Source organism: Chiloscyllium plagiosum, unplaced genomic scaffold, assembly GCF_037043375.1.
Source record: "Chiloscyllium plagiosum isolate Xiang-an unplaced genomic scaffold, Cpla_swu_hap1 HiC_scaffold_6, whole genome shotgun sequence".
NCBI classification, from domain to species: domain Eukaryota; kingdom Metazoa; phylum Chordata; class Chondrichthyes; order Orectolobiformes; family Hemiscylliidae; genus Chiloscyllium; species Chiloscyllium plagiosum.
In genome coordinates this window covers 97,900,639-97,917,273 of record NW_028270144.1, presented here as the reverse complement: position 1 = coordinate 97,917,273, position 16,635 = coordinate 97,900,639, and the positions used below count along the sequence as shown (strand labels likewise).

The 16,635-nt window shown below is 38.6% G+C and overlaps 1 protein-coding gene across 5 annotated transcripts in view; it reads right to left on the bottom strand.

Moving 5' to 3' along the window:
* LOC122551068 (neurobeachin) overlaps positions 1-16,635 on the bottom strand; it is a 991,558-nt gene that overhangs the window by 32,405 nt on the left and 942,518 nt on the right. For all 5 annotated transcript variants that reach the window (XM_087988254.1, XM_087988250.1, XM_087988251.1 and 2 more), the window contains one exon: positions 2,704-2,793. In XM_087988254.1, coding sequence (XP_087844380.1) covers positions 2,704-2,793 — 90 coding nt within the window. The remainder of the gene's footprint in view (positions 1-2,703; positions 2,794-16,635) is intronic.

The window sequence follows — 16,635 nt, the reverse complement described above, 5'->3', positions numbered from 1 at the left end:
TTCAGTAAATCATTTGCTGTGAAGTTCTAAAGAGTTTGATACCCAGTAAAGTATTAAGAACCAACACGTTATTATTTTCAGCAAATTTTAGATGTTGCAATTGGCATTTTCTGTTCAAATCCCTGAATAAAACGTATAATTTGAATTGGTAACTCAGTGGAACACCATGCAGTTAAAAAAACCTGCCATTTTCCAGTTCAGTCTCATCATAAAGTAACTTCAATATGCGCACGCTGGAAGGGCTCCATGTTAGGCCAAGATGTACACATACCTTCCTCTACGTTGGAATTCTGGAATGGTCCATTGGAGCAGAATCTCTGCCTACACCAAACAAGGTAATTGGCATCACAGAGGTCTGGGATTCCTATGGCAGAGGCCGGCATTTCTCCTCAATTTTGGTAGAGTTATAGATAATAGTCTTAGGAGCACACACCAGAATGCATCTCATAGATTTACCCTACAGGTTCAATAGTGTCTTGTAGTGAAGGAAATTTGCTATCTTACCTGGTCTGTCCTATACGGGCTTCAGATCCACAGCACAGCTGTGCTGTGGATCTGAAGCCCATGTAGGACAGCACAGCACAGCAATGTGGCTCACTCTCATCAGCCTTCTGGGCATCAACAAATGGGCAATAAGTGCTGGCCTGGCCATCATCACCACACATGAATGGATCCCGTAATGCTAAACTGTAATTATCACATTGAATAGAGTGTGATTACTAGAAACTGCTTCAGAAATTCAAGACTTTTTAAAATATATTTTTACTATTCCTGATGCTTTTCTCTCCTTACACTTCACAAATATTGCTCCTCTTATCTCTAATGTTTCTCCAGACATTACCAACTACTTTAATTTTCTATTGGCTACTATCCCAACTATTGTCATGTTAAGTACATTAGGCGAAAGATAATTTTAGCACTGAGATAAAGGTTGAAATAGATTCAGTTTTTGCTTTAGTAATCTTTAAATGGCAATTGCAACATCATCACAACAATGAAAAATTACAGTTAACTTTTTCCAGTTCTATGGAAAAAGGAGGGGACCAAAATAATCTTGAGGAGAGTTACCTCGTTAGTAGTCTTGTTTCTGCAGCATGATAACTCTATTTTTGAATCATCACTACTAACTGGCAAACCTATGTGTCTGTTGTTTTTTAGAAGCTTGTGAGGACAAGCAGAGGACAGCAGTACCTACTTGCACATTTCTGGATCCGGTAAGTGTACACAAACTAACAGACTTCCCACCATGTTCCAACCATCACTTTATGGGAAGTCAGGTGATGTCCTGTTTTTTGAAGGATGGGGATGTTAAACTATTTAGAAAGTCTAATTTCTGTTAAGTAAACTTTTGATGTGATTATAATATAATTGCTCCTCATGTCACAGGCCACATTCTTGACTTAGTTTCTCCAAGTGAAAGTTAATATGTCAATATATACAGTCAACAGTTGACTATCAGTCCCAGGTCAGAATATGGTCTTAGTGATGAACCCACCCATCCAGTAACAATGGCACGGAGACAGAGCCCATTTTAAAACATAATATCTGCCAACTTCCAAACAAGGTCTGGAAAGAGGGAGGAAATGGCCACTTAATAGCTGAAGTTGGGTGGTTATCAGGAATAAAACGGACTCCCATAACTAGTCTCCAGAGGGGGTTCTGATGGCAATCACAGTCAGGGGTGTGCCATGGAACCCCAATGCAGAAAGATCCTATGTTTCTTTGTGGGGCTTGGAGGAAGCATTCAGTTCTTATTAATTCACAAGGAAACAAATGCCATTTTTCAAAAAAATATAATTCTGGACTTCTTCTGACCTTAGATTCACTTTCTGATGGTTTTCTTCTGGCAGGAAAGTACCGTGGCTCCCATGCTCAGGGTTTATGTTAACACTTCTGTCAGAACTAGATGGCATTACTGAGCCTTATAATTTCTTTAAAGAAGGATCTCACTGGCTTCAGGAACAATTTCAAAATGTAGTTAGTAAAATTGGGGAGGTAAGTTGCTCGGCCCTGATTATTTTTCTTGTCTTGGCCATCTTCCTGCAGCAATTGATTCCTCTATTAGTTTACTGTAATTCTCATGCATGTGATCAGCATCCTCCACACAGTGTTTTCATCCACTGTATGTCTCAGTAATTCCCAAACCAACAGTACTTCCCCCTCCCTGTCATCCACTGTCACAGATTGGATCATCAGTTTCAATCTTGCACTAACTAGTTACCGTTCTCAATCATACCTGGTGCTCATTCACTTTTTCTTGCTGAGGCAGCAAAGCCATGGGAAAAGAAATGCTTAGTTCAGTGGCAGCTTATGCTAACAAAGTAAAATGCAGGCCTGAGAGTAATTAGTTAAAAGGAATAAATAGAAAATTATTTGTAATGCACTAAATTTCCAAACTGAATTACAAATATGCACTCTTGTTCAGTGACACTTCAACTCCCAATATATAACATCTCCTCCAGTTTTATTTGCTTCAGATATCCAAGCCTATGAAGATTTCAGTCCTGTTCATAATATGGGGAGAGTTGATTAAATTTATGATAGTCTTATATGCAAAAATGAATTCGTAACAAAAACCACATATAATTATTCTGTTTTTTTCCCCACTTGTAGCATTGTGCCTTCCTCATCTGCAACCTGGCATTTTGTTTTTACACCAGGTGAAGTTCATATAAAGCAGATTTCAAACACATTATTTCTCACCAGGTGCATGGCAGAGCTTCGAGGTGGATGTGGCTCAATAAGCAACTGAGATGGCATTTGTCCAAGGTTCTGTATGTGCACTTCCATGGCCTGAGGGAGAAAAGAAAGATTGTCATGATCAATATGCATCAAAGTGATGGGTCAATGTTCTGTTTGACAACGCAAGCACATTTCAGCTCAGCCAAGACTTTTGGAATTTCTCAGCAAATGTGCTTCTTTTGCAATTTGTAAAATTAAACTGTATGTCAGTTGCAGCCAATACGTTTTTTTCTGCACCATTCTGAGACTAATTATTCCTTTATTCCATTATATTCATTCACACAGGTTAAGGGCCAATAAAAAAATTAACTGATGACAACATGCTAAAAGATTATAGACTATATAGCATATCATATCAATCCTTTAAACTGAAATACATTTGTAAAATCTTATCTATGGAAAAGTGTATGGGAGATCTAATGGAAAAAATATTCTGGGATCTATAATAAAGGACAAAATGGCCACAGGTCAGGAAGCAATTCTCTTTTGAAAAAAATGCAGTGAAGAAATAGCAATTATTTAATTGCTCATTAAAAAGAATTCTGACATCTTTTGTGACAAAGTACTTACCTCATCTATAGCATTTGTTAGTTGTGAAGAAGTGGGTGTCAATCTTTGTTCAACTGAGAATGACCACCTTATTAGTTACATATTCTATATGAGGGTAGTGTTTAGATAATTGCAGTATTCTAATTCTCATACAAGCTGAACTCACTGACAGAAAGAGATTCTCTTGTGTAGTGAATTAAATGTTACATAAACTATCAATTATGCCCTACCATAGTAAATCAGGAAATAGCTGGTTTCACAGAGGAGACAAGTCAGTCAGTGGTGCATAGATGAGAAGCCATAGTCTGTCAAACAAAAGGAAAATTCCTTCCAGCTATTTTTATTACTTAGAGCGGAGGTAGCCAGTAATTTGTTCATTTTCTATAGGTCTAATCAGAGCAAACGAGATTAAAAACATTATAATCATGCAACCTCTGCATGCTTTGACAAAATGGAAACATGAGGAACAAACAGCTCAGTTTAGCTCTAAAAATGTGAAACATGTTGACAAGAAACCTATAAGTTTGCTGATTACATCAACATTTACTATGAAATTTGTGAATCTTTAAGTAAAAAAAATCTAAAAGTGGGATGGTGCTGAATGCGGGTGGTGAAAAGGGTGATGTATTGAAGGAGACAAATGCATATATTTTAATAACCATGGATTCAAGACATTTATTTGCAGTTTGTGATAATGTTTGTTAGTTAGCCTAATGCTGGATCCACGCGTTTTATATTGGCTTGTGCCGTATAGTGAACGTGGTCTATGTAAAACAGTTTTTTCTTAGCCCTTGATCCTAAAACATAAGAAATGGAATTTCACAGAGTCCGCAAGAGTGGGAAATGTGGTGTGCCAGATGATATAATTCTCAAATTGTGAAATTTCGATTTCTCAATGGTGGGTTGGGTTGCAGCAATTGAGTCAGCAGTGTGTTTGCAGCATGTCAAAGTTTACTCTGGGCCTTTGGAAAGCTCTTGTAATACATTCTCATGCAACGAATATTGATTAAATTGAAACAGTTCTCAATAAAATCTTACCTTCAGAATAAAGTTAACAGTGCTAAAAAATATCACCACACCTGATTCATGATCATTTAAAGATAAAGTCCACCAATTGGATCTGTATAGTTTTAACTAAGGGAAGCAAGTTTCCGTATTGAACTCTATGGCCTAAGATGGCGAATATAAAAGGTGGGTGCTTGAATACAGGGAGACGTAGTAGAGGGAAGGGAGGGTGTAAAGAATAGATTAGATTCCCTACAGCATGGAAACATGCCCTTCGGCCCAACAAGTCCACACCGACCCTCTGAAGAGCAACCCACCCAGACCCATTTCCCGCTAACTTATGCAGCTAACACTATGGGCAATTTAGCGTGGCCAATTCACCTGACCTGCACATCTTTGGACTGTGGGTGGAAACCAGGGCACCAGGAGGAAACCCATGCAGACATGGGGAGAATGTGCAAACTCTACACAGTCACCCGAGGCTGGAATTGAACCTGGGATTCTGATGCTGTGAGGCAGCAGTGCTAACCACTGAGCCACCCCGGTGATGTGCAGGTCATGTGGATGAAAAGACCTAGCTTCCTGTGTATTGTAGTCCAGAATGGGTTGGGTGAATCAATTGGAGATTTAAAGTTGAAGGAAGGGCCTGAAGGGTGAAGTCAGTGAAATCAATGGTGGGGGTCCTATGAATCGAATTGAGGGTTTTGGGGATAGCTACAGTCAAAGGGGAAGGTGTATTTAATATTGAGACAGGTCCAGACTCATGGTTGGATACTAGAAAAACTCATGAGGTGGGTTAAGAGTAAGGAGGAGAATAAAAGGCGGGGCGGGGGGAGGGGGGTTCAGGATCAGAATGCCCATTGAGATAATGTCTGTAGGAAAATGGTGATGGGCTTCAGGATAATGGACAGAGGTTGAAGAGTAATAATGAAGAGAGAAAAGGTTATGTTTACTCAGTCAAAGATGGTGGAAGCAAGTGTGTGAATGACAAAGTGGAAGGTACTGGATCAGGTTTTGAATGTAATATGCAGCATTGTCTGTGATTTGGTGAAAATGCACATTTGGTTGCAGTACAAAGGTTACAGCATTGCTCAATTTCTACACCAATAGTGGCTTTCAGCGAGTGACAGATGATCTATTTGGCATCTCACAGAGGTGCAAAGAGGGGGCAATTGATGCCCTAATTTGTTTTGCTAATGATTTCATAAACTTCACTGCCATTGAAAAAGCTGCAAGATCAGCTTGATATCAATGTGGATGGGCTTGAAAGCAAATATGTGATCACTTAGACTTAAGTTAGCACAGAAACTCCCAGGAAACAGCCAAACGCATTTGCAAATTGTAAAATGTTATCTTCTTGAATGTACACTGGTTTGCAACCACAGAAGAATAATATAAGCCAGTACTTGTTCCCAGGGAGCTGCCATGATACATATGAGGAGGCAATACCCTTGTGATATTATTGGTGAACTATTTATCCAGAGACCCAGGTAATGTTTTGCAGACCTGGGTTCGAATCCTACTGTGGCAGATTCAATAAAATCTGGAATTAAAAATCTAATGATAACGATGAAGCAATTATCAGAAAATCCTTTTTGGTTCACTAATTTGAAGAAGAAAACTGCTATCCTTACCTGGTCTGACCTACAAATAACTCCACATGTTGACTCTGAACTGTTCTTTGAGCAATTAGGGATGGACAATAAATGCTAGCCTAGCCAGCAATGCTTTCATCCTGTGAATGAATAAGGAAAAAAATACATCTTGGACAATTCATGTTGAAGTCCCAGCTCATATTGCTGAACCAATTATCAGCGACAAGGATCATTCATTGCATACATGACCGATAACGCCAGTGGGGCACCCCAGAATGAGGCAGAGGAGGCTACAATCCAGCTCATTGTACACCAGAGCCATAATGAGCGGATTGTACACCAGAGCCTTCTCTGAACATACCTTGTACCTTGACAAGACTGGAGGGAATCTTTAATATGCATCCAGAATGTGTCACAAATAGTAGAACAGCTGGCTCTGCACCCAGATGTTGCAAGAGGAAGAGCAAAAGGAAATCAGTCCTTCTTGGATGGGCAGGATTTCTTGGAGCACAAGGAAGAGCCCATGAATCCAAACTGGCCTTTCAGGTATTTGAGGATCATGGAGAGCCATGTAACGGATGCCAGGAACATCTTGATCAATGCAATGTTTGTATAACAATAATACATCTGTATTACCATTGCTATTATCTTCATGGGATATAGATCTAGCCCTGCCATCTTCCCTTCCTGATATGCTTTGAAAACTGCTTCCTCCACCACCTAATTATTTATGGGGAACAGAGCCATATTTTTTGGGTTTTTTTTCTCTCTCTCTCACACACACACACAACAAAGGATTTCTTTGGGGTATGTGACCATCATTCAACACTTGTGACATTTATAATGCTGAAAATTAAATGGGCCAATATCATCTCTCTTGCACTGGTGCAGGATGATAGCTGCCTTTTGAACTTAAAACCATGTTCCATAGAGGTTTAACAAAGAATGCACAAAAATGCAATCCTGGATTACTGTCTGTGTCCTTGTTTCCTCTTTAGCTATCACAATTTGAGAAACATTATTCATGCTATGGCTGTTACATATGACACCATGATAGGCCACAATGAAACTCAGTAATCATGAACAATCACAGAAAAATAATTTTTACTGTGCACATATTTGCAAGTGCAAACCATAAAGAGTATTAACCTGTGCTATGTGATCATAATGTTTTAAAAATTACTTTTCCTTCTATCATGTCTTGTTGACATCACCAAGTGAAATAAATGCATTCCACTCAGTTTCATGTGCTGTTGTCTTGGGTCACCATGACAGAAGTCCTCTGAAGGTGTGGGGCGCGATCAGGTTCTCTATGCCAGTTTCCATCCTTTCCAATGGATGAAGCCATGCATTCAAATAACTTGATTCATGACAGATCTTGTGGTGTGTATGGACTCCACCTTACCCTATTCAGAGTTACACTATATTTGCTCCTGCTGCATGTTCCAATCACTTTGTTGTTGCCACAACCAGAGGCTTAACATCAGCATGAGGCTCAGCAAGGGTCTGGTCCTCAACAGTCCTCTGGGGATCCAGCTGTAAGATCCTCCCTCAGCTGCTGGGATATATCGATGTTGTGCTGTCCAGATTGCGTTACTGGATCTAAACAAGGACCCTCCTCAGACACCTTGGGTGCCAGTAGAGGTGCAGGTAGATTATGAGGCAGGTGATAGAGCTTCTTTTGAGTCTCTTCATTTCCAGACCATGGCAAAGGTCAACTTAACAGTAACTGTGAAGATGATTAAAGCAATAAATGTTTTTGCACCCAAGAATGAGCTGCAGATATTTGTAGCATCTTATAGATTGTGGACTACTGCTTAACAGAGCTTTCTGTGATTCCTTCTTCAAAGAAAGTTATTGAGGTTTTCTTAAATCCTTTGTCAGGGACATGCAGGCAGAACAAACACAATGCTTCACTAGGATTGTGACCTTCGATATGGCGCAGAGTGCCATTGACTGCATGTGCATTTTCTGTAAATACCAAATGACAACTGTATACTTTACTGGATCTGAAATAGATTTCACTCCAGTTGGTGTATGATAGTAAGCAGTAATTCATATATGTAAGTACATGTTAATGTCTACTGTGCCAACTGAATTTCAGCTAACATGACAAACCACAGAACTCTAACAGGCAATGAGAGCCAACAACTAATGACATGCTTGGTGTCTCTACTGCACAACACATGGATTCATGGGCAGAATACATACAATGAAAACAATGCTACCACATGAAATAAAATAGTACACACCATTGTGGCACTGACACAATGCTTCTGCTGTCTAGTTGTTCTGATGGAGCATTGAGATACTTGACCAACAAGATATCAGAATTTATGGCTGCCTGCTGCACAAACCATAGGCTACTTCATCATTAGTGGGCGGCATGGTGGCACAGTGGTGAGCACTGCTGCCTCACAGCGCCAGAGACCCAGGTTCAATTCCCACATCAGGCAACCGTCTGTGTGGAGTTTGCACATTCTCCTCGTGTCTGCGTGGGTTTCCACCCACAGCCCCAAAATGTGCAGGTTAGGTGAATTGGCCATACTAAATTGCCTGTATGTTAGGTGAAGGGGTAAATGTAGGGGAATGGATCTGAGTGGGTTGCTCTTTGGAGGGTCGGTGTGGACTTGTTGGGCCGAAGGGCCTGTTTCCACACTATAAGTAATCTAAAAAAAATGTTTATCTAAATCACGGTGTATTGCTAATTACCCTATACATTCCTGTAGGGCTACCTTGCAAGGCTGTCTGTCTGTCCCAGTGCCCCTACACAACACAAATCCACTGGCTGCAGCATGTCCAGTGGAGGCTGCTGACTCTGCAGATAGCTTTGGACTATAATCACATACAGACTAGGGCCTAGAATTCTCATATTTAGATTATGCTTACAACCAATAGTGGCAGCAAGTAGGCTGGCTGACTGACTGGCAATTGAAATAAAAACAAAAATCAGTAGATCCACAGCATTTGAGGAGAGAGAAACAGAGTTAATGTTTTGAGTCTAACATGACTTTTTTTCATTGAGAGACTGAAGTCTGACATCTTGAGATGGGACAAAACACCCACCCTCCAAGGAGTCATATGTATAACTTAGAAAAGTGCCTTTAATCCATTACCATGATGATATCAAGCTGATCTTGCATGACACAGTCTGCATTTCCCTTGTGCAAGTGTTTCTATTGCAATGAAAACTGTGATATTGGCCATCAGACGCTGGATCATAACTGGCCACGATTTCCATGTTGGGAAGTGCTCCAAGTTCAAAATTAAGCACTTTGTCCAATTGGTGCTGGACTCCTCCAAATGTTTTAACATTAGAAAACTTGTCAGACATCCTGCAGTCAATGTATCAATCATTTTGTTGTCCATACATATCAGTGTTCTTCCATAGGTTGCCCCATCAAACCACTCATCTAAATCCCAGCAGTAAACCAAGTGCAAACTCACCCTCTAGCACTTGCACTATATTTGAGTTTTACCTTGGTTGTGGCCCATTTGAGTCCAATGCATCACTACTTGCATATTTCTCATGAAATCTATCATGAAGATAAATATACAGTATTTGTAACTGGAGGTTCCTCCTCTGCCTAGTTAGATTGTGTATGAATAGTACATCTAAGAGGAAAAAGCACTGGAGTAAAGCTGTGGTGCAAGAAATAAGAGAGGTTTATATTATCAGCAGTTTGTAATGAGATGTGAGTGTGGATTGATGGGGAGGTGACATATTTGACAGAATATTAGAGTAGGAAGATAATGCAATCTTTGATATTTTCAGTTCCAGTACATGTCAAAGCCTCCCCTCAATCAACATCACAAAAAGAGATTATCTGGTCCCTTCAATTTTTTCTGTGGGAGTTTGCTATGTGAAATTCAGCTTTTTTTTAATTAACAATAGTGAGTGCACTTCAAAGGTACTTCACTGTTTGTAAAGTGCTTAAAGATATCTAGTGGTTGTGAAAAGAATGATACAAATGCAAGTCTTTCTTTTTTACTTCTGGTTTGTTGTCAAGATTGTGGAAATGAACAAGCAGTATTAATTTGGCATGCTGCTTGCATTACAATCAATCAAGATTTAATCACACATCATGATCTTTATATGTTTTCAGGGTCTATCTAATTTAACTCCAGTTTCTTTCAATCTGGATTATAAAACATTATTCTTTAGATCTTCCTCATCTTGTTGCAGTCATGGATTAGACAATGAACACAGAAAGATGCTTATCGAGAAGTTTAATAGTTAATCCCAATGCTTTCCATTACAGATAGTGAATAAAAGATGATGGAGGACTCTAAGGCAGCAAGGGAATGAGGAGATTCCGAGCATGTCAAATTGCAACAGGAAAACCCTACTGTCATTTGTAGATAATTCCTTAACCTCAAGATAGACTTCCAGCAATTCCTTCTCAAAGGTAATTAGCAATGGGTGACAAATGCTGGCCACACCAGCAATGCACATTCTGTGAAGGAATAGTTTTTTGTTTTACTAATAATGTGACTATCAAATGGAGACAAGTGAAAGGCAGAGAGACAGAAACACACTACTGGAAGCATTTTGAACAGTTTCAAACAAATAATATTGCAACAAGAAATTTGAAGATGTGTTGCAACTTGGAAAGATGCAATGTTATTGCACTCGTAATCCAGAGACCCATTCCAATGGTCTGGGGAAATGGATTTAATTTCCACTACTGCAGCTGATGGAATTTAAATGCAATTAATAAATCTGGGCTATAAAGCTAGAAACGACTATTAAACTAATTCATTGTTGCAAAAAGCCTGTACGGTTCTCTAAAGCCCTTAAGGGATGGAAATCTGCTGTCTCTACTCAGTTGGCCTACACATGACTCCAAAGTAGACAAACAGGGAGCTAGAAGAATTCAGCAAGCCAGGCAATATGAGAAGGTGGAGAAGTCAATGTTTTTCAGGTTATACTACCTCCTGATGTTGCATGTGCAGTTTTTTTTGTCTCTACATACGACTCCAGACACCTGACTGTTTGACTCCTAAATATCCTCTGAAAAGGCATAGCGAGCCACTTAATTCAAGAGCAATTGGGGATGGGCAACAAATATAGCCCTTGGCAATGATACCCACATCCTATGAAATATATTTTAGAATGATGTCATGTAGAACAGTGCCTTTAATTTAGGTCAAATGAAGGTGATCATGTGAGTCATTCAGAAGTGGTAGAGGTTCATCGTGCAGGAATACAGATGACAGCTTGTGCTCAGATTGAAATGACCAAATTTGAAACTGGGTTGCAAGAATCACCCAGCTTGTGACGGAGGGAGAATCACCAGTAAAAACCTTCATTTTGAAAGGCAGTTCCTGTGTTAAAAGTTATTGAGCTGAGAAAGATCAGGAACAGAAATAAACCCTCAAGAACCAGCAGTCGTCTGAAAAAATTGAATGTCTACTAAAGAGACAGTGTAAAAAGTAAAAAGGGAAAGGTTTTAAATTGTAGAACAAAACTAAGTTGCTGACAACAATAGTTCTTTTAAAAAAATGGCATTCACTCACCTATCACTGAATGTTCACTTTGTTTTTGCATTATTTGTCTCTTTGGAGATCTAAACAATTGTCAGAATTCCATATTAACCATTCGCTAATTCTGCATTCCCAACACTAAGCACAACAGATTCCTTTTCTATAATTTTAAGAATATTAGGCAACATACATATTGGTTAAAAACAAAAATAATAAATAAATAAACAAAGAAACAAGCTGCAGTATTGCTATAAGAACATGTTTGGAATTCAAAGTGAACCAAACAGCAGGCTACATAGGAACATAAGAACTAGGAGCAGGATCTGGCCCTTCGAGTCTGTTCTGCCATTCAATAAGATCATGGCTGAGCTTTTCGTGGCCTCAGCTCCATTTACCCGCCCTCTCACCGTATCACTTAATTCCTTCAATGTCCAAAAAAAACCTATCTTAGCTTTAAAAACATTTATTGAAGTAGCATCAACTACTTCGCTGGGCGGGGAACTCCATAGATTTACAATCCTCTTGGTGAAGAAGTTCCTTTTCAGTTCAGTCCTAAATTTGCTCCCTCTAATCTTGAGGCTGTGCCCTCTTGTCCTAGTTTCACCTGCCAGTGGAAACACTCTCTCTACTTCTATCTTATCAATTCGCTTCGTAATTTTATATGTTTCTGTAAGGTCCCCCCTTATTCTTCTAAATTCCAATGAATTTAGAATAATCTCAGTCTACTCAGTCTCTCCTTGTAAGCCAAACACCCTCAACTCCAGAATCAATCCAGTGAACCTCCTTTGCACCCCCTCTCGTGCCAGTGAACCCTTTCTCAATTAAGGAGACTAAAGCTGCTTGCAGTACTCCATGCGTGGTCTCACCAGCACCCTATACAGCTGCAACATAACCTCCCTGCTTTTGAGCTCAATCCCTTTAGCAATGAAGAACAAAATTTCATTTGCCTTCCTAATTACTTGTTGTACCTGAAGACCAACCTTCTGTGATTCATGAACAAGGACACCCAGATACCTCTGCATAGCAGCATGCTGCAACTTTTTACCATTCAAGTAACAGTCTTTTTTACTGTTACTCCTCCCAAAATGGATGACTTCACATTTATTCACATTGTATTCCATCTGTTAGACCTTTCCCCACTCACTTAAAGTATCTATATTCCTCTGCAAAGTTTCACAGTCCTCTGCACATTTTGCTCTGCCACTCATCTTAGTGTCATCTGTAAACTTTGACACACTACACGTGGTCGCCAACTCCAAATCAGCTATATAAATTGTGAATAATTGCAGTCCCAACACTGATCCTGAGGCACACCACTAGTTACTGATTGACAACCTGAATAGCACTCATTTATCCCCACTCTTTGCTTCCTGGTAGTCAACCAATCCTCTATCCATGCTAATACTTTACCTGTAACACATGTTTATCTTATGCAGCAGCTTCTTGTGCGGCATCTTGTCGAAGGCCTTTTGGAAATATAGGTACACCACATCTACTAGGTCCCCATTGTCCACCGTGCTCGTAAGATCTTCATAGAATTCCAAAAGATTAGTTAAACATGACCTGCCCTTCATGAGCCCATGCTGCTTCTGCCCAACGGGACAATTTCTATCTAAATGCCTTGCTATTTTTTCCTTGCTAATGGACTCAAGCATCTTTTCCACTACAGAAGTTAAGCTGATCAGTCTATAATTCCCCATTTTTTGCCTATCTCCCTTTTTAAACAATGGCATCACATTTCCTGTTTTCCAATCTGTTAGAACAGCCCGAGTCCAGCGAACTTTAGAAAATTACCACAAGTGCACTTGCTATTTCTCCCACCATTTCTTCTAGTACCCTGGGATGCATTCCATCAGAGCCAGGAGACTTGTCTATCCTTAGCTCCATTAACCTGCCAAACACTACCTCTTCTGTAATGATGATTATTTCCAGGTCCTCACCTACCTTCGCTTCTTTGTCAATTACTGGCATGCTATTAATGTCCTCCACTGTGAAAACCAACACAAAATACATAATCAATACCTCAGCCATTTCATCATATCCCATGACTAAATGCCCCTTCTCATCCTCTAAAGGACCAATGTTTATTTTAGCCACTCTCCTCCATTTCATATATTTATAGAAACTTTTGCTATCTGTCATTACATTCTGTGATAGCTTTTTGTCATTTTCTATCTTACTTTTCTTTGTAGCTCTTTTTGGGGCATTCTCTTGACCTTTAAAGCTTTCCCAATCTTCTCGCTTCCTGCTGATCTTGGCCACTTTGTATGCCTTCTCTTTCAATTGGATAGGCTCACTTATTTCCTTGGACACCCATGGCAGATTACCCTTTTTCTTACAGTCCTTCCTTTGCACTGGAATATACGTTTGCTGAGTGCTTTGAAAAATTACTTTGAAATTCCTCCACTGCTCATCAACTGTCCCACCATAAAGTCTTTGTTTCCAGTCTACATTAGCCAAGTCCCCCCTCATCCAATTGCAGTCTCCCTTGTTTAAGTACATGACCTTGGTATTAGATTTTATCTTTACACTCTCCATCTGTATTCTAAATGCAACCATACTGTGATCACCCCTTCCAAGAGGATCCCTAACTTTGAGGTCATTAATTATTCCTGTTCTCATTACACAGGACTAGATCTAGGATAGCTTGCTCCCTAGTCAGTTCCATTACATATGTTCAAGAAAACTATCACAGTTACACTCAATGAACTCCTCCTCAAGGCTACCCTGACCGAGCTGGCTTGACCAATCGATATGTAGATTAAAACTCCCTATGATAATTGCCATACCATTTTTACAAGCATTAGTTATTTCTTTGTTTATTGCCTGCCCCAATGTGACTACAGGTACAATCTTTTAAATTCAGCTACCTTAAAAACTGCCATTTGTTTGAGAACCAGACATTTGTTTTGATTGGGCTTTTCACATTTCAAATAGGTCATGCTCATGTATCAAAATGAGGAAATTAAATTCAATGCATGGTGCTATATTCACTGGATTAAAGCTTTTCAATGTGAATTGCTGCATTCCAATTTTGATTTCTGAAAATCAACAAATTCTAAAATCCAGCATCCCCGGTTCGGGCAAGTGACTCTGTATTAGGAAAGCAACCTTTGCTCATTTGAAAAATAATCCTTGCCAAGGATTTTCAAATTTTTATATAGGGAACTCTGCAATATATCAGCTATTCCTGAGAATCTGTGGTTAAATGTTGCTGTAAGAGTGAGGAACAGATCATTTGGGTTGCCTTCCAAAAAATAAATGTTGTTACTCACAGAAAAAGAATACCATCAAAACCAAAGACATTCTCCATCAATATAATGTAACAAATAACATGTCAATTAATGATAAAATATAAATAAAGATGAAAACCTGATGATACAACCAGAAGTTTGATAACCACTCACACTGCCTTGAACCCTTGCAACCTAGCCTGAAAATCAACAGAGCAAAACACAACTAAATACTTATCTTCTTCCATCAGTAAACTTTATCTAACCAAATGAATTAATAATCAAAATATGAAATTTTGGGATATTGAATCTTAGTCAAACCTCAAGTACTTCAGTACCAGCTGCAAGAGAAAACATTACTTTCCAATAGCATGGTGAAATATTTATTTAGGTATGAACAAAGTTAAACTGGCCAAACAGCAGCTTCCTTGTTGTAAGGAGGTGTCAGATTTTAATTTGACATGAGGAACAAAATTATTTGTCAGTAACTAATTTCTTACCATTTTATTTCCATAATCGTTGTGGTTAACATTCAAAATGTTAAGTTTCACCTGTCAGGGATGAATGAATGAATACCCTCAAGCTGATCATTACACCTAAGAATGTCTTCCATCATGGGCATTTCAAGAAATGGCTAGGGGTTGTAATCAAAATGTTGAACGTTTTCTTTCAATACAGAGTAGTCAAGATTGTAATAAGAAAACAACCAAGCTAACACTGAAAACAAGAATATGAAGAAGAAATGCAACAGTTATGTTCACTTTGTTTCAAAGCACCAACATGTACTCTGTTAACTCTGTGCATACAAATAATTCGTTCCACTAGTTTGAGAAAGAATTCTTTCAATTCCACACAAGAAAAAAAATTTCCAAATGATGTCACTTTAATAAATTCAAGGAGAGATTGTTTTCCAGCTTGTTTTTTTCAACAAACTGAAAAAGTAATTAAGATACCTTCAGTATTAGATGATCAAAAGGCAACAGTGCTTGTCACTGGGTTCCCAAATGTCATCCAAATGACATAATTGGCAATACAAGATCTATTATTGACCATAAAAACCACTCGAATATTCATCTCAAACCCTTATCTACCTCAGTATCTGATAAAGTTCTACCATTTGGAGTTCAAAAAGTCTTTCATTATGCGTGCCAAAATAATATTAATTATTTATCATAAAGGACTTGAATTTCTGATGGAAGATCATACTTGTTTGCATAAATGCTACACTTCATTTAAAATACGTTCAAAAATGTAGCTCACTATATAGCACTAAGGGCATTTTACATTTTATTATTTTTAAAATTTGTTCCAGTAACTTCTTACCATCTATTAGCTAACTACCGGTGTCAGCATTTAAAAATTACAACTGTTGGCTTTTTCAGCAATGCTCACACCCCACGAAATAATTATTTTTTAAAAAATCACCAAAATGGACTGAGTTAATATCACTAAATCGACTATTTCCACTTGACTAAACATCTGCCTCATTATTGTTTTTATAACTGCCAGCTGCACCTTTGTAAGAAAGAAAGGACTTTATTAGTTCTTGACAACTAAGTCACATCTAAATGTTGTTGAAAAAAATAGCACTGCTAAATAATTTAGCACCGTACTATTAGCAAGAAATGAGTTAGTTATTTTCAAGCGCAACCTTTCAAACACTAGTAACTTTTCTAAGTCATGTCAACAAAAGAAAATATACTGGATTTAATGATAAGTTTACAACTAAACACTTAAAAAGAAACATAACATAGCTGAAATTGTTATCCTGCTTTGAATGTAACACTAGTTTAAATACTAGAGCTGATGAGGGCAGGATGCAGAGGAGATGCTGCTGGTAATTTCCAGTGAGACAGGAAAAGGGTAGATATATTTACTACCTGCCTCTCCACTTCATGGGTATAAGGGTGCATATATTTTATCTTTTTTGATTATAAACTGGAATGGAAATCAGACACTGCTATAGAGTTGAAATATGAGGAGATATTTGCAACTTTAAAAATCAAATGGTACACATTTTTAAC